The sequence below is a fragment of the Ixodes scapularis genome, unplaced genomic scaffold, assembly GCF_016920785.2.
Source record: "Ixodes scapularis isolate PalLabHiFi unplaced genomic scaffold, ASM1692078v2 PGA_scaffold3__209_contigs__length_174095766, whole genome shotgun sequence".
Lineage (NCBI taxonomy): Eukaryota > Metazoa > Arthropoda > Arachnida > Ixodida > Ixodidae > Ixodes > Ixodes scapularis.
Genome location: NW_024609868.1, coordinates 134381458 through 134405585, shown reverse-complemented (window position 1 = coordinate 134405585; position 24128 = coordinate 134381458). Strand labels below are relative to the sequence as shown.

The 24128-nt window shown below is 47.2% G+C and overlaps 1 protein-coding gene across 1 annotated transcript in view; it reads left to right on the top strand.

Annotated features, from left to right (window-relative positions):
* Nucleotides 1-24128, top strand: part of LOC8052318 (protein GPR108) — a 142777-nt gene that overhangs the window by 14606 nt on the left and 104043 nt on the right. The window contains exons 6-13 of the mRNA XM_040222197.3: nucleotides 3530-3726; nucleotides 4209-4316; nucleotides 5869-6002; nucleotides 8012-8087; nucleotides 8175-8248; nucleotides 9294-9411; nucleotides 10026-10156; nucleotides 11074-11167. Of these exons, the coding sequence (XP_040078131.1) occupies nucleotides 3530-3726; nucleotides 4209-4316; nucleotides 5869-6002; nucleotides 8012-8087; nucleotides 8175-8248; nucleotides 9294-9411; nucleotides 10026-10156; nucleotides 11074-11167 (932 nt within the window). The remainder of the gene's footprint in view (nucleotides 1-3529; nucleotides 3727-4208; nucleotides 4317-5868; nucleotides 6003-8011; nucleotides 8088-8174; nucleotides 8249-9293; nucleotides 9412-10025; nucleotides 10157-11073; nucleotides 11168-24128) is intronic.

Below are 24128 nucleotides of genomic sequence, written 5' to 3'. Positions count from 1 at the left end.
GGAGAAGCAAAGAGGGAGGCTTCAGTTGCCATAGCGACAGAGGGACGCATGCACGTGTGGTTCAAGTGCGTGCGTCCCTCCACTGTGTTGTAAACAACCGCAATGACAGACCAATCTCAGGTCGAGGACAAGTGTTCGCGCGTATTGCATGCCGGTCGCGGGCCGGCTGCTTCTATTTGCAAACATGGCGTCGGTTGGGATTGTCAACGTAGACGGTGTGGTGGAAGCTCATCGTTCCGCGTAAAAGCGCTATCCTTGACGGTGAATTTTCGTTGTGTGTCGCTATGATAACCCAGCACGTACTAGAAGGGAAAATCCACCTACTCGTGCGGCGATGTTGTGGTGGCACTTTCAAGACGACAGAAACGCCCGTGTCGTCGTGTTTGTTTACTTCGACTACAGTGGTGCTTTCTAAGCATTTGTGTCTCTAAACATCGCCCGGATTTCTTATTTGGAGCATTTCATGCCTGTGCTCAAGTTGAAGGTATTACTGGCATGTACCGTATAAAGGATGCGAATTTTCACGCGTTTTCATCGCCGGAGAAAAGTGAATAGGGTTAGCAATCCTGAACGCTCGCAACGTCCGTCCGCAAGTTGCGATGCCTTTAAAAAGCTGCTCCAGGCAAAAGTCGCTCATTTCTTTCAAAATGTGTGACACACTTGAGAGAGAAGTGTACTAGTTTGGTGAAATAAAGACTTTCCTCAAACTAAGCTTTATTTTTCATCTAACATAAAATAAATTCTTTTACAAAGGTAAGTTGTCTCACGGCATCTATTTTGGCCTGAAAAATTGATGTTTTGGTTATAGCGCGGTACCGCTTATAGTGTGGATTTTCGTGACTCCCGCGACATACGTTATATGCAGTGTGACGATGTGAGGTCACTGTGGTGCTGCGATGCGCGGTACGGCCAATCGACCGCAGCTCCACTGCGATGCGACATCACGGGGGTGCTGCGCCGGTCTTCCTCGACCGAAAGCTGACCCGCTTGCCGCCCGCTAAGGAGCAGCTGCTCGCATCTTTAAAATCGGTTTTAGCTGAGTCCGCGGCTTTACTTCGACGTAATATTTCGGCCGCAATCATATTTCGTGCCACTAAAGGGATACCGGTTGTTCGTTCTGGTTTTGTTTTCGACTGGAGTTGCTTTTTAGCCGCACCCGTGCACCCACTGGATTGTGGCAGGCGGCGATACGACGCGATTGCAATGTCGTCGGGCGGAAGTCAACGGACCGCAAACGAGGAATGCGTCGAACACGTCAGTCAGAGACGCATTCCAAGCGCCACATTGCCGGTGTTTTTACGGAATATTTTTGCCGCATACAGTTGCAAAGAAACATTGCCGTAAGCTACCGGATATCGGTGCGGTAGCTATTGGACTAAATCTTTCTCTTTTTATGTACGGATTCGCTTCAAAATGGGGAGGTCCCAGTTAGCACTTCTCTCTGTACTCGCATAGGAAACAAAGGGATGCCAACTAGAGTGCCGTCTCGCGGCGAACGTCGACTGCATTCGAGTCCCACTACCGAATGCTCGGAGAATGAGGAAATGACGTTCTCCTCCTTTATCGAGTAACATACTCGTATCGCATACATTCTTTATACGATGCTTCCGTCAGTTTGTACGCTTCGTTTTTAATTTAAAATTGCGCGAGCAGAGACGGGGGAGCGGACAAAATTGTGAGCGGCAACCGGCTTAAGGCCTTGAAGTGCTCAAAGTCGCTCTAGGTGCATGGGGAACGTCCGTTCGCTTCACCGGTCCTGGTCGTTCGAGCGTGCCCCTTTCTTGTTGAGTCTTCGTCTTGTTTTCCCTTCAAACATTTCATGAGCGTGCAGTCCCTGCCACATTTGTTTCCAAGTGCCATTGTTCAATCGTCTATGTCTGAGTACATTTGCCCGTTACAATGTGCCCGGCTCCTGGGAGTGACTACTCCGAAAATTATGGTACCCGCTATATTGGTTTGCGCATCGAAGAGTGGCTTTAACCCGCTCTTTTTGAGAGCTCGTACACTGTCACTAGTCCTACCGTAGTTAGCCGTAACTTAGTTTCCCTAGAATTGCTGAATGTTCCCAGTAATGAAACGTTGAAGCTTCTTTTCTAGCACTGCATCGTGGCACTGCAGTTGATGGCTCCAAAATGGCAGCTCCGTGAGATCTAATCAAGCTGGACAGAAGTCATAGAGCCTGTTAGCCAGTGGGCCAACTGGCCACAATTCTGCTTTTGCAGTATTAGATTGCGGCCTCCTCGATATAGGAAACCCTGGCAAAAAACAGAATGCCTGCAACCTTCCAACCAGTTTTTATTTTTTATTTCTGGTTTAAAGGTTACCATTATTTGTCGGTCAGAAAGCCAGTTTGGCTCGAACCTCCAATTGAAGTGAACCCTTTGGGAAGCGGTAGGCCGGCAAGGTTCAGTGATTCTAGGTTTCCGTGTGGTGGTACCATAAAATCACGTAAGGTTGCACGAGAGATCGTCTTAACCATTTTTCTGGCTAAATGTTCGTGCCACCAAAATTCCGAAACATCCGAACCTCTCAAACTCACTCTTTTTTTTCTCTCCATTTAGAGAGGTGAGGCAGAAAAAAAGGAACCTTGACTAGCCTCTGCCTCCCCACTGCAGCAAAAAGAGGACAGCATGTACATATATATAACATTTTTCACAAGCACACTTATGACACAAAAATAAACAACATTAGGTGGGGGGGGAAAGAGAGAAAAAAGTAGTCGATTTACCCAAGTTTACAAATTCCAGGGGCACTCTCACAAACATTGAACATACATTTTTTAGGGTTTCACTCCAAACTTCTGCATTCAATTCAGTCAGGCAATGTAAAAAACGAGGCACTGTATATTTCAACATAGACAGGAATCACATCACCTGCGTGATCTGTAGTGCCGGCATGTGTGACAAGCAAGTTCCCATGTTTTGTGTCCGTAATCTGTACACGCGACATCGGTTCCCGTGGCACTCAAGTTTCTAGCCGGCTTTCGCGTGTTTGCTGCACCGTAAAACACGAATCTGTTGCATCCGCAGACTGCGGTATCCTTTCCCATGACGCAGGAGTTTGCAGCGAATTCCCCCGCGTGTTTATTGCGTCGTGAAATGCGAACTTGCTGTGTCTGCGATCTGCGGTATCGGTTTTCGTGCTGCGTGGTTTGTGGAGGGTGCCCTTGTGTTTATCATTAACTTTTGATAAAGTTTTCCTGTCCCATTCCCAAAGATATCCAACTTCATGTTTTTTACCATTTTGTCTTCATTCTGGGGGGGGGGGGGGGCACCTTTACGAGATTTTACGGTAGCGGTGGGTTATACAGTCAAATCTCGTTAATTCCTACTCGAGGCGGACAGAAAATTAGTTTGATTAAAGCAAAGTTTGAATTACTGGGAGTTTCCTCCCATAGTGACACATGGGATGGCACCTGCATGTTAGTTTGAATTATCCACAAGTTTGAATTAAGAGAGTTGAAATTATTGAGATTCGACCGTAATTGTATTGGCGAAGGGCTCTTGGTAACCGCACGTTTCACTTCTAGACGGCAGCAAAGACTTCGTGCCGCAGGCCGACGTGGTGCATCAAGCCGACGCCTCAAGCACGGTGCAGAAAGCTGCAGCGACGGCCGAAACCGCAACCCAGGTCCCACCAAAGAAGCAGTCCTCGGGCCGGTGCGACAACGTCTCGCTCCCACTTCGCAGGGACATTGTGGACGGTGTGACGGTGTACAGCTTTCAGGTACGTGTTGGGCGTTCCTTTGACAGCAACTGCTGTCGCCGGCGAGCTTTCATGCTTCAGGGGAAAACTCTTTGCGTGACAGTTAACTCTTGTCGAAGCTTTTACGGCAGTGTCGTAAGATAAGACTTTCGTCTCAGCATCATTTACTTGCCGCCAAATATCGTCTTACAGATGCCAATTTTGATAAGCGGCCAAAAAGAGAGCAGAAAGGTGAATTGGGGTGCAACAAAGTCGGCCGATGCAAAGTGAGGCGAACGGCTTATAGGAATGGATTTACGTCTCGGACAGCATAGACAGAATTGCCAAAACTCGCAGCTTCGTTTCGTGTGCTAGAGAGAAACGAACGATTGACAACCTAAAATTGTTGGGTGTAAACCGTTCTTGGTGCTCGAGACTCGGAAAAGGGTGCTCTCAAGTGCAGCGAGCTCAGAGGCTTTGTGCCGAGGAGTCGCGAGCCTAACGTCCGAACCTTTTCATCGCAGTTCGAGGTCAACGTGGACAAGGAGGCCTACGAGGGACTCTATAGCCTCTACTTCCACAACTGCTACCCGAGTCCTGTGGGCTTCACCAACAGCTCGGCCAACCTTTCGGCGAGTGATTTCTTTTTACGGGGTTCGTGGGCTGTTTTCCGAGCGCAGACACGCGAGTCGCGAAATCTCAAGTGTGTGGGGACTCGGAATATTTTGAGCGTCGCGTAAAGTAAATACGAATGCAGTCGACTCTGTGGTTCCGAGTGCGCGTGAACCGTGAAATTCTCTAAATTAATCACATTTTTTCGTCAGTAAGTCGATCCCACTTACATCTAGTCCTGGTGTTTCGAGTCGTCCGTATCACGCGTTCGAACCGATCTCTCGAAAATGCCGCGTAAAAGTATGAGGACGTCGTGTGCCGTGTCGCTCTCCCATCACCGGAACATTCGGTACGTCGAACCACCTAGTCGCTGTTTCTGCAATCGGCTCGCATGCCTGGACGCTAGCAGAGGCCACTGACAGAAACGAGAGCGTAGCCTCCTGGCTTTCGGCGTTTGCGGCAGCACCAACCATCTGTGCAGAATGTTGCGGAACATGCCGGTAATGCACGCGTGGAGAGCGGCCTTTCGACGTTGATTTCCGTCCTCTCTTTCTTGACCCTGGGAGCCAGTAAGTTTTAATGATTGCGCTACGTTTGTCACAATATCAACTAACTAACTAGAGATGCGTGAAATTTTCGGTGTACTCGTAGATCAAACTATCGGTACGTCACACTCCTTTGCGACCCTCTTTTGTGTTCGACATGTCCTGATTTGACCGCGCTCGCGTAGTCTATGTAAAAAGTGATTTTAGCATGTTTTTGCTATTCGAGTAAGTGTGGTGGTTATTGCACTTTGACTTAGATTATAGTATGTTGTAGGTTAACTAAGAATAGCAGAAGCTCCTCCCACATAGCGCTCCATCCTTCCTGCTTTAGCAGAGCCAATGCGTGAGGGTAGGCGAGTAGAAAGGAGGAAGTCTCAAATCGTCCTGAGCAGAAGGCTTCGGGTGGGGGGGGGGCTTCTATCACCATTCTTAACCCGCAACAGACTATAGTGACTTATTGCTCTCTTTCGCAAAGAGACTGATCTAACTCATCGCATTAAGCCTACGTCCGAACGTCGGTTTCGCTCTGGAGCTTCCCAACTTTTGACTCCGTAACCGGGATTGTTCTTTTATTGCGCGCGACTGTAGAGCTGGGAAAATACGAGCGGCACACAGTGGTGCCGCGTTTCTTCGTCTCTAGACCCGTTTACGAAGGCGTCCTACGCGTCTTCTTTTTCGCAGCATCCGGGAACAGATCACGTTTGTTTGAATGAGAAGAACCGTCGTAAATGGTTTCATCTTATTCGGGTTTGGAAAGTTATTTCGGTAGTGTTGACAGTTGAAGTCAACACCGGTGCCCTAAATGCGACTTGAACTGACGCGTTTGGCGTCCCGTCCTCGAAAGCGGTTCCGAAGTGACGACAAACGATGTCGCACAAGCCAGAGCGTCGCGCCGCCAGATGTCGCAATCCCGGTGGTGTTCACCACGAGTCCCGACAAAGGGTACGGGCAGGCGTGGTTGTCCCAAACACGTCACAGGCACCCTACCTGCACCTGCGGCTCTGACGGCGTCCGGCCTTCCTGCCAGGTGGTGATCTCTGAGAGGAACGAGGGCAGCTACCTGTCGGCGGGAGAAATCCCGCTGCCCCAGGTCTACTTCCTCATGTCGGTCGTCTTCTTCGTGGTCGGCTGCTACTGGATATACGTGCTGCGCCAGAGGAGGTGGGACGCCGCGTCTCTTCTTGCGCTACCCCTTCCTCCGCTTTTTTTGTTGCTTGAGTTTGGTTACTTGGTCCTCGCTTTTTCGTTGATGCGCGCTTTTTTGGCTGTGCAACCTGCAAAATTATGAGTGCTTGACCCGCGCTTTTTGATTAGACAGCCCATGTTTTTTGATTGCAATCTATATTTTCTGGTTGCTGAGCTTAAAGGTGCCCTGCAACAACTTTTTGACTGATTTTAAATTTGCACCGATCCTGAGCGCACCGAACATAATAACTTAATGAAACTTTTCTTTTCTCAAATTTCGCTTTATTTTAAAAGTTAAAGGCGAATTAAAATGACAAAAACAAGCGAAAAATAACCTCCTTTATGACGTCGTAGGTCCTTGCTTCCTTGGCTTGAGTGGCCATGAACTAGAGGAGGGATAGTGAGCTCATCAAGCGCTCACAGCTGCCGCACTCCGTGTCGACGGCTCGAGAGGGCACCACTAAAGCACGTGTTAAATAGGCTATATGAAGCGGGCGGCCAGGGCGGTTCGCATTGCATTCGCTGCGTGATTAAAGACTAATTCGGCATGACACTTCATTGGCCACAAACAACGCCAAACACGGGGTAAAGATCAGTTCAGAATGGGAGCCAGGTCACGCTGCCGTACCGCGAAACGGCCAGACCGCAAGACAAAGCTGCTCGCAAAAAGCCTTTGGAACGCTCGGAACCGGTCGGATCCTCGCGCCGGTATATGACCGCAGCGCCGCCGCGTGCATCCGGGACCTTTCTACGCTCGCTGTTCGTCGGCGCTTCATCCCACTAGCCCTTTCTAGTATGCGCCGTTTTTTCCGCCGCTTGGCGGTGGGTATGTCGACGGGTCATTTTTTGTTTCCGTACTTTATAAACTGCATTTGTTTCTTTTCTGATCTAAAATACTGAACAAAAACTACTTTAATACATAATTGAAACGGTTCGTGACACCTATATTTTGTATCTCGACTAACAAAAAAGATTTTAGCAGTTGTGACCAGTAGTAAGCCAAGGACCAAAGACGTAACGTATCGCGCGCTTTCGCCAACGCGGGTCGCCCTCGTAGGTGGAGGAGGTTTCCGTGTCGTCCGGTTAAAATATGACGCACCAATATTTAGTTACTCTTCCTTGCCCGCTGGCTTGCCCGAACCCCAAGAGACCTGGAAACCGCAAAAAAGGTGGACGCTTAAATATGATTGCAGGGTCCCTTTAAGCTTTCTCGTTGCGTGAGTCATGTTTTTGGCTGCGCAACCTTCGTTTTTCGGTTGCTTAACTCGCGTTTTCTGTTGTGCAAAGTAGTATGTTTTTTTGGTTGCTTGGCCTGCACTTTTTGTTGCGTAAGTCCTGTCTCTTTTTGCTATGCAACCAGTGTTTTTCGATTGTGCAGCTTAGGTTGCTCTGCCCATGTTTTACGGTTGTGCTACCCACGTTTTTGGTTGCACGACCCAAGATTTATAAGGTGGACAGTTGAGCTAGGTCGTGGTTGTTGTACATGATTGGGGGAAAGCACTGCTACAAGACAAAGAGAAGGAATGTGCGGCGCCTGTCCTGTGTGTTCCTTCTCTTTGTCCTTGTCTTATCCGCGAGTTTGACAGCCTAAAGGGGTCGGATTGACGCCTATCAAAATGGCTGTCATGTGGGGGATTAACATGGAACAGCAGAACGCGGCCACGTTTGGGTTGCCCAAGTGATCCAAATTTTGTCAGATATGAACGTCATTAGACCGTAGCAATATTATTTCATCTAAGAGAAACTTTTGCAACAATCCTTATGATGTAGTCTGTCACCCTAGAACTAGGGAACACGACTGCCACACCATTGTACCACCATAGCTGGAACTTGCGAGTACAGACGTTTTTCCTGTGACTACAGCAGTCCAAGGCTTTGTTTGCACAATCCAAGTTTCTGGCTACCTACCCGCATGTTTCTCTGGTGATCGTAACTTGTTCTTTGTGACGAGCAGCACCCTACATTAATTGTTTTCCGGTTTTCAGGCAAGAGGCCTACAAGATCCACTTCTTGATGGGCCTGCTTGTCTTCGTCAAGTCGTGTTCCCTCTTGCTTCACGGGGTAAGGGATTTCGGTTGTACGGCATGCCCCGTGTGCCCCTCATCGAAATGGCGAAAGCTCGCTGAGACACGTTTTTGTCTTCCCCAGATCAACTACCACTTCATCTCGAAGGACGGCTCCCCCATCGAAGCGTGGGCCGTGCTCTTCTACATCACGCATCTGTGAGGCAGACTTCCTTGGTCTCTTTGTATCTCCTTCCATCTGTCGCAATTACTTTCCTCTTCGAAAGCGAGCTTCAACGTACAAAGCCGTGTAAAGTTCAGTTATTCTGGCTCTATACATTTATGGTGAAACAATGGTTCAGGGCTTAGCCGAAGAGTTTGTTGAAAAGAATGAGTTGGGAGGTGCATTCTAGCATATTTTTGTCCTGTGAATATGAATATCCTTAGCACTCGACCCGAATGTGTCGATAGGTGCATTCGCCGACGTATTGCACTGATCCCTGTGCAATACATCGTGAGTCCCTCTTCGAACTGAATGCGACGGGAAGGAGGGGCTTCGGTGCTATGTGAAAGGGCCGTTGTGGCTGCTTGGCGACTCAATATGAATATAATCTGGATATTCGTAATCCTGGAGGCCAAATAAAGACTGTTTCAAAGGCTGGTTCACACAGCACCGTTATTTTACATTACGTGACGTTACGTGAGCTTACGTCTGCTTATGACGAGAGTCACTGTGGCATTTGTACTGTGTATGAAGCATAGCAACTGTTCGAAGGGGCAACATTCGAAGCGTGGATGTCCCCGGTGATTCATAACGAAACATAAGAAAACATAATGGGCCTTTTAGGGGCTTAGTTGCCACAATTTTTCTCCTTAAGTGTACACTGCACACCTAAGAAACATTCTTTTTTTCTGAAGATCCATTTTAGAACAGTAATGTCACAATCTTTACATCCCTTCCCCCCCTCCCTAAAAACAAAGATTTTCAGCGCAATTTTTACATCGTGAGGCTCATTTTGAGTTAAGAGTGATTCGAAAACATCCCCCTGTTTCGGGGTCAGCGTCTGAAATAAAAGGCATGTTTTGAAATTGCTCTCAAGTCAAAATATGTCTTAACATAAATATTGTAATAAAAAAAGAAAAAAAAATTTCCAATGAAAGCTTTTTTATAACATTGTGATAGATTGTTTTTCAAAAAATGTTATTTTTCTTGTGAGTACAGCATTCATTTGAAGGGAGCTGGGCTCTTGCTCTTCTTGTGCAGGCTGAAGGGAGCCCTGCTGTTCATCACGATCGTCCTGATTGGAACGGGCTGGGCCTTCATCAAGCACATCCTGAGTGACAAGGACAAGAAGATCTTTATGATCGTCATCCCGCTCCAGGTCAGCTTTTGTCGACGCAGAATGCGTTCAAGGGCCGAGATACCTAAAAAGAGTCGACTTGACGCCAAATGCATCCGCCACTAGATGCCTTCAACTCGATCGGCGGACTTGCATCTTTCTAAGCTTGCCTTTACAGAAATGGGTTACAGAAATGCTAAATTTAAAGGGGGTCGTCAGATGAGTGCAGTCAATGTACACAATATTTTCCCCATTCTCGTCCCCTGTTCACTTCTGCTGTAACTTCACGTTTGCGTTATAATACAGTCGAGTCATGTTAATTCAACTTCAGTTAATTTGACTTGTTTCGCACGCAGTACGCATGACCGTTTGGAAACTCGAATTTTCCGTTACACTCCTGCCGGAGCGCTCGATTCGGCAAACTCTTTTTCGGACGCGCCGCTCGTAATGACGTTTGTGCCACCGAGGTACGAAATTCGTGCCACGTTTGTTCGCGCAACACCATTGCGAAGCAACGTACACAAACTTCCGCGTTACGACCGCCATTGCGTTACGGCCGTGGGAGTGAGGTTATCCTTTCAAGAACGGTACGTCGACGCGAAGGCGCCTTCGAGGCAGTTGGCGTTGACGCGTCCTGCACCCTCTGTTCCCCCCAGCTGCTGGCCAACGTGGCCCAGATCATCATGGAGGAGAGTGAGGAAGGGGAATCCCAGCACACCACCTGGAGGGAGGTCTTCATCCTGGTGGACCTGCTCTGCTGCGGGGCCATCCTCTTCCCCGTCGTCTGGTGAGCCCCTCAACTCGTCGGCGCCCGCGGTGCGACGGATTTCGGTCACTTATTGAAAGATTTCCAGAAGCTCGAATTTAATTCCCCGTCCGTTGCCGGAGCTGCCTGATTGCTTTCCTCGGTCCGACACTTAAAACCTTGCAAATTAAGAAACGCTTCGGTCCTACCCATGAAGTCGAAACTATGCGGACCGCAGACTAAGGGGTCGTCAAAGGGGGGCGCAATATTTTCTTGAGAAATTAGGCGGTCGGGGGTCGTGTAAGGTCCCTTGTCTGCACGGTTGTCGCTCGACGAAACAGTGCAACGTCGTACAAGGTTGCGTCGCGCAACACCGTGACATTGTGGGACATCGCAACGGTATTAATGGTGTTCAGTGTCATTGCGGTTAAATTCTACGTAATGCAATTGCGGAGTTGTCGGATGAATTTGAAAATTGAAGCCATTACCTTGAGAAAGGGTAACCTGAGGCGAAGCTAGTTTAGTTTGCAGGGTTGTCATCCCTTGTGCCTCCAACTAAGTGTTTTCGGTTAACGAATGTTTACTTCCAAACAGAGAGTATTACTCTTTAAGCATGCATTCTGTAAACTGACCTGTTGAAGCAGTCTGAATAAAGCTTTTGCTAAATTACCCAAGCACCTAGGAGAATTCTGAGAATGTAGGAGCACGTGCTGCATGCGCTTGTCTTACCTGTTCAAAAGGCTCGGAAGTAAATTACTAAAATACTGCATTGACAAATACACATCATTTGTTGCAGATTTTTGCTTCAGAACCACTACTGTTGCAGACGCCAGCACGTGCAGCGCTTTTAACTGCACTCTCAGTACGCTCCTTGGTGCTTGGCTAATTTAGCGAAGTCTATGGCTGGCTCGTCTTGGCTCGGCCTTTGCAAGTTGGGTCCGTTTCTCTCCACCCGGCAGGTCCATCCGACACCTGCAGGAGGCCTCCCAGACAGACGGAAAGGCGGCCATCAACCTGGAGAAGCTCAAGCTCTTCAGGCACTTCTATGTCATGGTGAGCCCTAATCCGAGTCGGAGTTAGTGAGCACTTTTTTGGAATCATGGAACACATCCCAGGGGGCGAAAATCACTCCACTTCCAGCTGGATTATGGAACTGGAAATGAGGCAGTCCAGCTGGATTCCAGCTGGATTCCGACTGGACCCAGCTGGAATCCAGCTGGATTCCAACTGGACCCAGCTGGACCAGCTGGAATCCAGCTGGACTGCCTCATTTCCAGTTCCATAACCGAGCCGGAAGTGGACTGATTTTCGCCTGGGTATATTGCTTCAAGAATTCTGAACGGGGGCAGTGCAAGGAAGTGATGATGCATCTGTGTGTTGCATGCCTTGCAAGGGGTCTAGGAGTTTTTCAGGACCAAAAGAGTGTGACACCTTTTGCCCTCGATGTTGTAACCTGACGTATGAATTTCCCTTCTTTTTCAGATTGTCTGCTACATCTATTTCACTAGGATTATTGTGTTCCTCCTGAAGGTAAGGCTCACTTGAAGCTCACTGAAGCATTATATTCTGTTATATAATCGGTCGATGTAATCGGTCGATCCATCATACGTCGAATAACGTGTGCTTAACAAATGGCACCTTCCGTTTGAGACTACGGCAGTCAGCTCTTCAGAAAGCTGAACTCGTTCCAGACAAATATAATTCTGGTGAATTCGAATGAATCAATATGCGCTCGACGTACGGCACGTCCCCGAAAAACATTTACGTTTTTTTTTTTTTCACCACAAACGTAAACTATGCATTTCTGCCCAAAAGTACCGCTTGCCGACAGTGGTGGAACTGCTGCGCCATTTGCACCAGACTGCGCCAGAACGAAAACCCCGCTACATGCTGCTTCAAAGGTTGTATTTGTGCACAATTTGCGCCATGTGTGCACCACAAGGGGGCTGTTCTCAATAAGGAAATTGTAAGTGTATGAACAGTGACATTCTTGGCGATGCCAATAAAAATTTAAAAAATACAGTTGTTGTTTCTTTGGGTGCCCAATTACTATGTGCGAAGAGTATGGCTGTGCGAATATTCAAATTATCAGATATTAATTTCAGACTATACGCTCTTTGATATTCGCTTCAAGGTTACCTGCGGCACTCATATTTTCGAAGTGTTGATCACGGCGAGTTAGCCCCCATGAGTGCGCTTCTCCTCAAGCACTGAAACACTGCGGAGAAGCAACACCCGCGAAGCTGACACTGCGATCTCACTACTCGCTTCGCCGCTGCGCACTTAGGTGAAAACACACCTTCAAAGTGGTATGGCGCGTGCGTGTGCGTAAGATAATAAAAAGAAAAGTGGTTGGTGATAATTATATTGCAGTAAAATCTCCAAAATGTAACTGTTGCTTTTATGCAAGAGTGTATATTATGCAGTGATGTTTCAGCAACCTGTGTTCATTACTTGTGCTTGTTTTGTTTTAATTCAGAACCAAAGAAAATATTTTCATATAGCAAGAAGATTTATGAATCCCTTCAATTAGGTATGGCGGGGCTCCCTTATAGCTTTCATATTATGCCAGATCTGTCATTTACTTGCCATCCTAATGTAGGCATTGGACTGTCTGAGGCCACAGTCTATAAATATAGCTAGATTAAATTTAACAGAGCTCATAAGTGGGCAATTAGAAGCTTGGGAACAACCTTTGCGAGTTCAGGTTAATTTGTGTTTAAGCACGGTGTAGTGAAAGGCATGGAGAAAGGGGCAACAACTATCCAATATTCGATTAAAAAAATATTTGGCCCAAACCACTATTCACTTCGAATTTGTTTCAAACCCAAATCCATTGTTTGTGCATGCCCAATGAAGAGTTATTGGTTTTTGTGCAACGTGCTCTCATCGATCGCATGAACATGTAGCGCTACTCTTTGTGAGCAGTTAGAGCAGCTATGTACTCCGCTTAGCTACTCCAAGAACATTAGCAGGTTGAATACGAGCGAGGGCAGTGTGAGACACATTCAACACAAAAGTGTCCGTTTGATGTCAAACTCGCGACAATTGCCTCACTGTGATACAAACCCTACCAAGTAGCCAAAAACATCTTTTTTACGTCACACACAAACCGAAGATGCCATCATTACTCCTAATAAGTTAATTGAGACACCTGGAAAAAAAAAAGGGTGTATGCTTATTCAATAAATACTGCGAACAACTTTGTTTTCGCGAAAACCTAATTTTTGCGAATCGCCGGCAATTTGCGCAAAATTCGGCCCGCAAACAATTCGGGTAAAGTGGAAACACATTGGAATATATATTGGAATCCCACTGCGTTGCAAAAATTAGAACCCGCTAATTTCAAACCTTAAAGCTTTGATCTAAATCGTAAAATATTGAGCCCGCTAAATATAAGTCGTTTACAGTAAATAAATATCTGTAGTGACCAGGTCCCTTCTAGGTATGATACCTTGAATAGTCTCCCAACACTCTTAACAACTGAAGTTTTTTTCCACAGGCTAACTTTTAAAGAGATTGTATTAAAAACTGCATCTCCACGTGGTGAAAGATGTTGATTGGGGCGAAGCTCTGGTGGTGCTTGTCTGCGTAGACGGTGAGCCGCAGCATGCCGAGCCTTTCGTTCGTTTTCATCCATGTCAGAAAGAATGTGTTGTATGGAACGTGGTTATATAAGCATTTGAGCATTTGACCGCAGCGTGACATGGATGAAAACGAACGAAAGGCTGGGCATGCTGCAGCTTGGCGTCTACGCAGACAAGCACCACCAGAGCTTTGCCCCAATCAACATCATTCACCTCGTGGAGATGCGGTTTTTTTTTTTCCCTACATGAGCACGGGAGCACGTGCTCACATGCTCATGAGCACGTGAGCTCACGAGCAGGACATACGGACATGGCTAGCCCCTAAGGAGCTTCGCTCTAATATTTTGACACAAAAGCTCAAAATTGTCTGCTCCAAAAGTGGGAATCTCTGCTCCAAAACTCGTTCCCTGCTACAAGAACTGCTCCAAATGACCATTTGTCAGTTCCACCGCTGCTTCCAGTCTGGAGCAGATGAAGTTTCGGAAGTAACCAATATTTTATTAAAAAGTTACAAATGACTCTCTGAAACTTTCAACGGGAGGTTCCCAATACCGGTTGACGCCATTTGCCCTTGGGTGTGTGTTTGCTTCGTCAGCCTCGTTTTCTTGTCGAAAACCTCTGCGATGCCGTATTTGCTTGAATCAGTCTTTTTAGAAACAAATCTGACGCGTCCTTTTCTCCACGGAGCGTAGAAGGCCAGGCGCTGCGATTAAGAGACAGGCACATGACGACGCGCCGATAATGTAGCAGCCGAAAGTCACGCAGGGATTCCTAGGCTCATGAACGTCACCCTCATTGTACAGGCTGTCGGGAATCAAGGGCTTTACTGCGAGGGCAGCCTGAGACACATTCAACACAAACGTGTTTGTTTATCTCTTCATTTTTGGCGGGTGTTCTTACGGGATTTTATGGCACGTCTGTTGTCCTTGGAGGGGCTTGTCTTGCCATCCTAAACCTGCACCAGACCATACAAAGATGTTTCGTTCGACGGTTTTACCCTTCTTATCTGTCCGCGGTGGAGCGATCCCGAAATCGGTGCGCACCTACGGCACCGTTGCCGCGGTTCTCATGGGGGTCCGCGGACTAGAGTTGGAGAATTGCCGTTTTTACGAAACACGCTTTCACGTTTCCCCCTTTGAACTGAGAATCGATCCGCGGCGACTCACGGGCGGACGCATTGCGTTGCAGATCACGGTTCCCTTCCGCTACGAGTGGCTGGATGAGCTGTTCCGGGAGGGAGCCACGCTCGTCTTCTTCGTCCTGACCGGCTACAAGTTCCGGCCGACCCAATCCAATCCGTACTTCCGCCTCTCCCAAGAAGAGGAGGAAATGGAGGAAGTGTGAGTGTCCTCGCAGCTGGGCGGAGGGAACCCCGATTCGAGAGGTCCGCCTCGACTCGAAGTTGGCTCGGTCGAAGATTTAGACCTGAGTTTTGTACGCTGCCAGGAGGGCGCCAGTAACGCGGTGCTTGGTACGCCGCACGACGTCTTTGGTGCAAATGCTACATCGGTGCTTTACTGCGTTCTGCTTTGCGGGAAAGCACCGACTTCACTTTTGGCGAGTGGTCAGAATGAACACTTCCCACTGCACCAATATTTCTTACGATAGCCCCTCGTTTCTAAAACAAAAAAAAGGGGAAAAAATCTACTAATCACATGTTTGCACTAAGGGTGTCGCTGCATGTACAGTAAGGGTCAAAAGCAGCAGCTCACTTTGTTGTTTCTACTATAGTTCAAGGGAAGCTCCTGCCACCTTTTCCCACTTTAGCAAAGCGAACGCTGGAGAGAAGGCGATTTCCTGTCCAGCGTTAGCTCTGCTACAGGGGAAAGGGGTGGGGAGAGCTTCCCTTCACCTCCTAACGTCTCACCCACTATAGCACAAATGTGTGACTGTACCGTCTGCAAGATGCGTTTGGAAGACGCCTGGGGCAGAGCCATGTATAAAGAGAGTTTGGTCAATGAGAGGCGCGGGCAGAGCCAGGATGTGCACCAGATGCAGAAAGTGGGCTTGACATGCTCTATTGGCCAACCAGAAGTCTAAAAGAATCCCCTAGCGGTGGTAGCGAGAAACTGTTTTAATCAAAGGTATATGTTGGTATATGGTTTTAATAAGCGCGTAAGAGTGGAGTGTAGTAGCCCTTCATGGTTGAAAATAAGTTGCACGTGATGTTTCGATTATGATCATGCAGGAAGATGTAAGAAACGAATGTGCCGCTCGAACTCTGTGTTGATTGGACAGGGTGTGACCGCTCGGACGGCAGCTATCCGTTAGTCACACTCTTCCACCATGATTTTGGTTGACCGTGATTAAAACATCACATGCACCGTATTTTCAGTCAGCGAGAGTTACTCCGACGCACTTATTACGTTTGTTCCTCGCGACCACCGCCAGGGTATTATTTCCAACTTCTGGTTGTTCACATTCGAATTTGTGAAGACGCCCTGGAACACGTCCAGTCAACATTCGGCCAATGGCGCCTCCTCATTTGTCTCCTATACTTCCCAACGAATGGCCGAACTCTCTACATATACGGCTCTGGCCCGGGGGAAAAGAAAGCTTCCACCAGTCACCAACAGGGGGAACCAGCGGGCTAAGCAGTCTCCTCTTCACATTCTAGCTACCAACGTCTCAGACGTTGGCACCTTCGTTCGCTTCACACGGTGACTGCTCTCCCTTTGCTTGACTTCCTGTAAATTCAATCAATGACACATTTAAAAAAAAAAAAAGTTTAAATAAGTTTAAGAAGGACACTTATAAAATACTAACTTTTTGTAAAAAACAAGACCTGCAGCTGGTGATTGGCTTGGTGACCCCTTGACCCCTTTCAAGTATACTTCATTTGACCATAAGTCAAACAACAGGAAAAGGGATGCACAAACAATTATGTAGAGACTAAAGGAATGTGACAGACTTTCGGTGCTTGGTTGGATTGTCGGTACAACACGCGTGCCGAAAAAGGGGTGAATGTCATGACATTGCACCGTCGGTGTTGTTTGATTGGTCATTTCGAGATAACTAGTGTAAATGCAGAGCAATCAACGAGCTCGCCAGTTTTGCATAACATGTCTCGCATAAGTGTAGCTCATCATAAGTAGATCTGCGTGTAAATAATGCCGAAGACACGGGCAAGCCGATCGGCCTCCGACATTATAAAGACCCGCAGTCTCGGCTTTTCTCGCCAACGTAGGCTTTGCTGCTACCTTACGTTTGTCCGACTAACTTGTAAATAGAGATGTTATTAGCAAGTCACTACCGTAAGATACTGCGGAAGTACTCGCTTCGTTCAACCGCCCACTACTGTCAGCATTCTCCAAACTCGGGAATTTAGGAAATTATACGTCGAGCGCCCGATTCGACCGGACAAACGCCCATGGCTAGATTAACCCAATTTTCAGCGCTGGTGGGGCGAGCGCTCCCCGGCTATTTAAGGCGCATCCAAGTCGCAGTGCGTGCCTGGGGCACTCAAACCCTTCGATCTCGAGGAACCCTGATTTGCCAGAATGGCAGTAGAGAGACCACTCTTCGTCTCGGCATTGACCTGACAGGGCAGTGCAGAGGCGTACAGACCTCGTAAACAATAAAGTGCACTTACATCAAGGAGCTTTGGCTTGTAGCTACAGCAGCGGCTCGTCAACTCGAACTCGGCTATCTCGAAATATCAGTCAAGTCGAAAGATTTTCTTATCATGAACTCCCACGAGAACAACGCATTTACTCATAGCTTATCTTGAAAAGTTTTCGGGAAGTGCCTCAAATATCTCAAAATCTTGCAAAAAACAATAAGAAGAGACAGGCTGGGCACAGCAAACAAGGAACTGGTGGCACATGCATTAGTTGACAAAGAAACAACAATCCAAATCAAATGCACTAAAAAAAAAAGAGAAAAACAACCAAAATTGCATGCTACAATGCACAGAAAAAATTTAAAAAAGAAATCTTCCCGTGTCATGAGCGCTGCAATGCTCCTCAAGGATGTTTGTTGTCTTACATTTCTCCTCCCTCTTTCCCCTCCCCTGAATCTTGACTTGGCATTCGGTGCCACCGTTTCTCTCTCCTTCGCGCTCAAGGTTATCTTCCACTCTTTGTCTTTTCCTTTCTGTCTTTTTTCGTGGTTCTTCCGATTTTTCTTTCTTTTTTGCGCTCTTGCTTTCCAGTTTCGCTTTCTCCTCTTATCAGCGTCGCTTCATTATAATTTCGTTGCCGTCGTTTTGCTCTCCCCACTGCGCAGAGTGAGTGTGGAGTCAATTGGAGCGATTGTTGCAAGGGATCCATTCGCACAATGCGCGACCAGTGCGATGAAAATTCGGTACCTCGATCGCTTATCTCGAATTCTTTTTCTTCTAGTTTTTATGACTTTCAGTTAAAGGGGCGATGCAACAATTTTAAATTCGAAAGAATTTGCAATTTTTTATTTTTACATTTTGTGTTTTACCAAAAGGAATGGACAAACCACCTCATTCTTTCGAAATATTGCGATTCTATTGTGCAGTACAGTAGTGAAGCAAAGAACGTAAATAACTTACGATTCGCAGCTGCAAGGTGGCGGCCATGGGAACTGAGGCGTGACGCACACCTGAGTGCACTGTAATAAGTTGACCAATTGTGCCATTACATGGCCAACATAATGCTATATTGTATAAATATTGTCGTTTCAACAGAAGTAAATGCGTCGAAAACCTAATATTATCGACAAAGTTGTGCTATGTATAATCATTTTTAATGGTGACATCTGCACGTGGTGAAAAAAACAATTCCTCCCTTGAGCCTCACCCCATTGCTACTACGTCAGTCCAACTACCTTACATAGCTCGTGCTTTGCCCCCCCTCCCTCTCTCTCCACACCACTCAGACCAAACTTTATAGTCCCCATGTCAATTGCAAGCTACCCACGTGCGCTGTTGGCTTTGAAAGAGAACCCAACCGGATTGTCCATGTCCCCAGTGCGCGCCCCTGCGCACGTTACTCGGAAGACAGTTCAAGAGTTGAGAGTGGTACGGAGGCACCCAAAACGTCAATTGTGTGACAATCTTTTTAAAAAAACAACTAACGCGTGCAGCGAAAATTGGCTTTCAGTTCTTTTATCCAGACATGAGAGGAAACGGCTGTTACAGTTATTTGGCTGAAGTCCAAACATCGTTGCATGGCCCCTTTAACGAGGGTTTACCGTTCGCGTTAATGGGTGGCTTAAGTTCAGTAAAATAGCGCTTCAACTGGAAAGGCGCTTCGCTCGGGGGAGAAGTGGTCGAGGAAATTTGGGAACCCCAGGTTCGTAGGAGCCCGGGTATAAAACCCACAGTGTAAGCGTCCGCATCTAAAATTCTCCCCGTTCTCCGTGACACCCCCGCCCTCTTTTGTCCCTCGTGGGAACAGGTTGACGCAGACCGGCCTCACCGAGAACATCTCCAAGACGCTCCGCAACCGGGAGGTCCACGACGACAGCAACACGACGACAAAGCGCGAGAGCAGCCACGACTTCGACTGAGGGAGCGGCGTTCCGGCCCCCCTCCGTTGCGAACCCGTTCACGACGCCCCCTTCCCCCGTCGACGCTCGGTCGTCTGCCACTCTCTGGCACGACTGTTTGCCGTGTCTTCTGCGAAGTCCCTCTCCGACTTTGCAAAAGCCTTAAAACTGTGAATTTCACACCGTCTCGGTAACAGGCAGAGACGTCTATAGTCTGTTGCAGGTGAAGAAAAGCCGGAGAAGCCATTCCCCCGAAGCCCTTCACTCTATATGCCGAGAGGCGACAAGTTGAGAGGAGAGTACTGCCATTCGTGGGTGAGCGGAGAGCCTTGGGGGAGGGGATTTGTCCCGCTCTTTTTAACTTGCGACAAACTTCGAGAGTGTGTTGGCGACGGTGACAGCGGATTCTGGCACATGTCCTTACGAGTTTCACCCGCCCGGGACTTTAGTCGTGTTTCGACGGACACTGTCTCCTACTGCCGGAGTGGTCCTTTGACTCTCTTTTTCGTCGCATGTTTCGTTCTTTCTCAGTTTATTACGCGACCTTAAACTACGACAGCGGTTGCAGAGAACTTGTTGCGGTGCTCGTAGCTTGTATATTTTTTTTTTTATCTTTCGTTCTAGGAATGAGGAGCTCCCGTACCGGTGCGAGGGGTGCACCGTGCCAAACGCGACCATTTCTGCTCGAATTGCCGTGAACATTTGTGGCAACTCTCTTTCTCGTTTGCGGTCTACGCGACCGGATCGCGCGTAGTCTGCGCAAGAACTGCGAGTCGGGTTTTGGGACGTGCGCACTTTTGGCGGAGCTCTCGGCTCGGCTCTGCCCACCTCCGAACATCTCTTTGTTGGCAGTTGGGAAAACGAGGTGCTAGCGTTATTTATACGAGAAAAACATACCCTGGTGTCCTCAAGATTCATACGAATGCTCGCGTAAATGCCGTTGCTTTGCAATTCGTCATAATGATACTATCGCACCTGCAACCCCTGGCTCCTGGCGTCGCAGGTGGCCGAAACGTGCCTGAGTTTCGGCGTGTCTTAATAGAGATCTGCGACGGATGTTCCTCGAAGAAACATTTGCTCTCATTCGTTTCTCGGAGGAATAATTGCTTCTCATAACATTCGGGAAGCGAAGCGATGGATGCAGGTCGCTCTCAGCGTTTTCTTGATGTTTTTCATTTTTGTTTTTTCTACAAAACTTAACAATCTCTAGTATACTAAGACTCTTTTCGATGTTTGAACACTTTGCACGTCTTGAGGACACATTGCTTCTCACGCTGACGCAACACTTCTGTGTTAGCATAAAGAGATTTTCGTAAAAGCTTTCCGGTTTGCATCGTGTGCGACCGCTGGACGCACGGGGCATAGAATGCCGACGGTGAGCAAAGCGCTCGCTTTCATCAACTCTAGTCTACGAACCAGTTTGGGGGGACTCGATAGAGGCCCAGCGCGACATTTTGCGGCGCCAGGTTGTCCGTCGCAAGTTGCGGTCTGTCGGTGTGCAAAGCATCTCCATTCCATGTGTTTGCTGCAGTGGCATAGTGGCTGTCCACGAGAGTCAAAAGCTTGTAACTGCCACAAGTAGGCTGTAGGGCCATCGCAGACAAACTCACCGTTATCTTGCGCGACTCGAGCGCTGGCCGATGACTTCAGAAGTGGCCTTTTCTGTTGGTGTGCTCACGTAACCCGTTTCCGATGTGTTCCTCTCGCTACTTTCGGTGTAACTTAGAGCCGCCTTTATGTTGTGAATGTACAGATTGCACAAACGACCTTAGATGTTTTGCGCTTTTTTTGGGCTGTCCAATTTCTGCGTTTAGGTGGCACGTTTGGTGTTTGTTTGCGTCGTCTTCTGCGAGGTTTCATGGGTCTAGGTAATGCACCAGATTGCAGCCTCGTGCGGTGGAGACGGTCTTTAATGATGTGCCGCACGTTGAAGACCAGAGCTTGCTTGGTTGTACAATTGGGTGTTTCTTGTGAGAGACACGGTGTAATGACAGCAGCGAGGTGTTGGTATATTTAAGGTGTTTCTCAAAAAATCAGCTGCCCTCTGGTATGCACGAGGGTGTTGCACCGATAGTTGGGAAAACGCGAACTGAACTTTGTCAGCTTGAATGATGACAAAAAAGGAAAGATGAGTATGTGTTTAGTAGAGAGAATGTTTCAGGATGATGATATTGTGTAATAAATCAGCATCCTTTTTCTTTTCCATAACTTCTTTGCTTCACTTTGTAGACTGAAGGACCAATCCACACCGTGTTCACGGAAGCATTGGAGACTTTCATAGGGCCGTTCTAGGATTATCCTATTAGAGAAAACATGGTATCAATACTCACCGTTAATCTCCAATACTGTACACCAGGATCATTTTAAAAAGACACTAAAATGCAAATTTTTTTTTTTTTTAACAGCATAGATGGGACACATTTTTTTATCGTAATTTAGCACACAAGAAAAAAAAATTCGCAATATTTACGCTGTTAGACGCAATTTATGTGACGTCACAGCCCACAAATCATTTGCCTCGCCCATACTATTGGATTGGCTTGGCTGCTCGGCCAAACATGCTAACAAGCCTTTTGTCTCCCTTTCTCAACATCTGGCACGTCTAGTCTGCGGTCTGACAATGCCTGTTAGTTGTTTGAGCAGATGCGTGGCAGCCTTCGGCATCGTCTGCAATATCATCACCGTTTATCGTCGTCTGCCTTGCCCGACAGGCACGGAAACGAAAGCTGTCCATCGGTGTTTGCTTTTGCCTTTGTCCGTCTGCTATTCTGCCCCTGTCTAAAACTTTTACAAGGCTCGCAAGACTTGACCATAAAAGCAGCTTTCTAGCGTTCCATCATGCACGGGCAACGGTTCAATACAAGCATCTGTCGGCGTCTGTCAATGTGCGGTAAAAAGCGACCAAGAGGACTAAAAAAAGCAACAAAATAAATATGCGGTCATTTCAACTTTTATGTCCTTGCTAATTTTTTGCCATGGCATCCGCGAGCAAGGTGAGGGAGAATCATCACGCACAATTAAATTGTGATAAAAAAAATTATTTGCTTCGGCAGGCCATGTGCACTGCAAACCTTGAGAGCTACTTGCCTGTCGAAGCGAAATGACGGGACGAATTTGATACAAGTCGAATGCCCGATTGCCTCCAGCCAAATGGCTCGCAAATTCTTACCTATGGAGGCATCTTCTCGATATTGAAACCATGATCGCAATCACAACGGTTGCACAACTCACAGAGCAGCGAGGCTGCTTTTACGTGAATCAACGTCTTTATTGAACACCAACACTCGCAAAAAGAAAAATCAAGCCAGATCGCATCAAAGTAGGGACGCTAGGCTTCGGAGAGTCCCGCTACGAAAACAAGCATCTGCACAGCGCTTCCGAAGGCGCATACTTGCGACAGTTGTTCGCTGCATACCATGTCAGTTGATGAGATCTTCCTTTTAACACCTATATAAACTCAAAACCACTCGCACTCATAAAAATTGACGAGCTCTACAAGCTTTGCTCGTTCAGCAATCCACAGACGCCGGCAGCCATGTTTGTTAACGTTTCAAACCAAAGCGGGAGAAGCATCCTCAGAATACATTTGCAAAGAGTAATGACTCTATCTTGAGTAATTGCTTCCATAAAAGAATAGTCGATTAAGATACTAATACGGCACAAAGATACAAATTTACAACCAACCTTTCACACGTCAATCACCTCTCCAGCCAGTGAGAGATGTAAGCACTAAGCGAGGCTTGGCGGGCTGCGACCTCCACATTCTGCACCTAAATTGCGTCTAGCGGCGTAAATATTGTAAAAAAAAAAAAATCTTTTTGTGGTAAATTGTTTTCTTTTAGTTTTAGTATTTTTTTTTTATTGCAGTGTCCCTTTAATCGACATGGATCGAAAAAACGGTGTTTGCCACTCAGATACCCTCTTTACTGTGAATTTGTATGGCCTGGCAGGCATTCAGTGATAGAATGATTGTCACAATGTGCTCACAATTTAAGGAAGTCTTGCTAGTTAACTTTCTAATTACCAGTTTCAGGGGGCATGTTGCAGATTGCAGTTTTGGAGGTAGACATTACTAAAGGCCGCATCAATTTTCGTAATTTGAGAAAGCCGACGTGATTCGAGATATTACTAGACATTTTCTTGCTTTCGTGCCACCCAATTTGGAAACTGTGTGTCAAATTGCTTCCAGCCTTGCCTTCGATGAGGTGTGGATGGCGTAATAAACGAGGTCTTGTCTCGTGTTATGTCGCTCATGATGGATTGCCACTAATACCCTTGCTCATCCAGATAGGATATACGTCAGAAGCTTACCATGTACGCATAATTTTGGGCAGAATTTTAAGCATTCTTTTTGGGTGCAGGTGTGAAAATGAGCAGAATGAAACGAAAAAAAAAAAAAAAAAATCATAGAAAAGCGTTTTAAAGCAGGTTTCCTCAAACTGTAAAATGCAGCACAATTCCTAAAAACTGTAATAGACCCTTTCCGAAATTCAGTGCCATCTGGTGGCTGAAATGGCGGTTTAACTTTTGCCATACGAATGGCAGCAATGAACCCGTAGCCTGCAGTATTTTATCGCGCACCGTCAGTTTTGCATGTCAACGGCAGACGAGAATAAACTCTTCGCTATACAAGTTTTTCTGGATCATCTCTTCCAGTGTCGATTCCCACAAAGATGCAACCAGTCAGAACGAAGCGCCAGCCCAGACAGACGCCTTGATAAAGTTCTATAAGTCAAGGGGTTTCGAAGTCGATTTTGTGCCACTAACAGGTTCACTGGGCACGAACTAGAGAAATGAGCGCTTACGCAGCGCTAGCATTCAATTCCGGCTTCGCAATTAACGTGCTAACGTCTGGAATGTATAGGCTTCGAATCCTCAGCTTAGGAGTATCTTCAACCATGTTCCTTCATCAGTAAATAAAAAGCCGCCATTGGTATGGCACATATGCCATTTTTCAGATGATGATG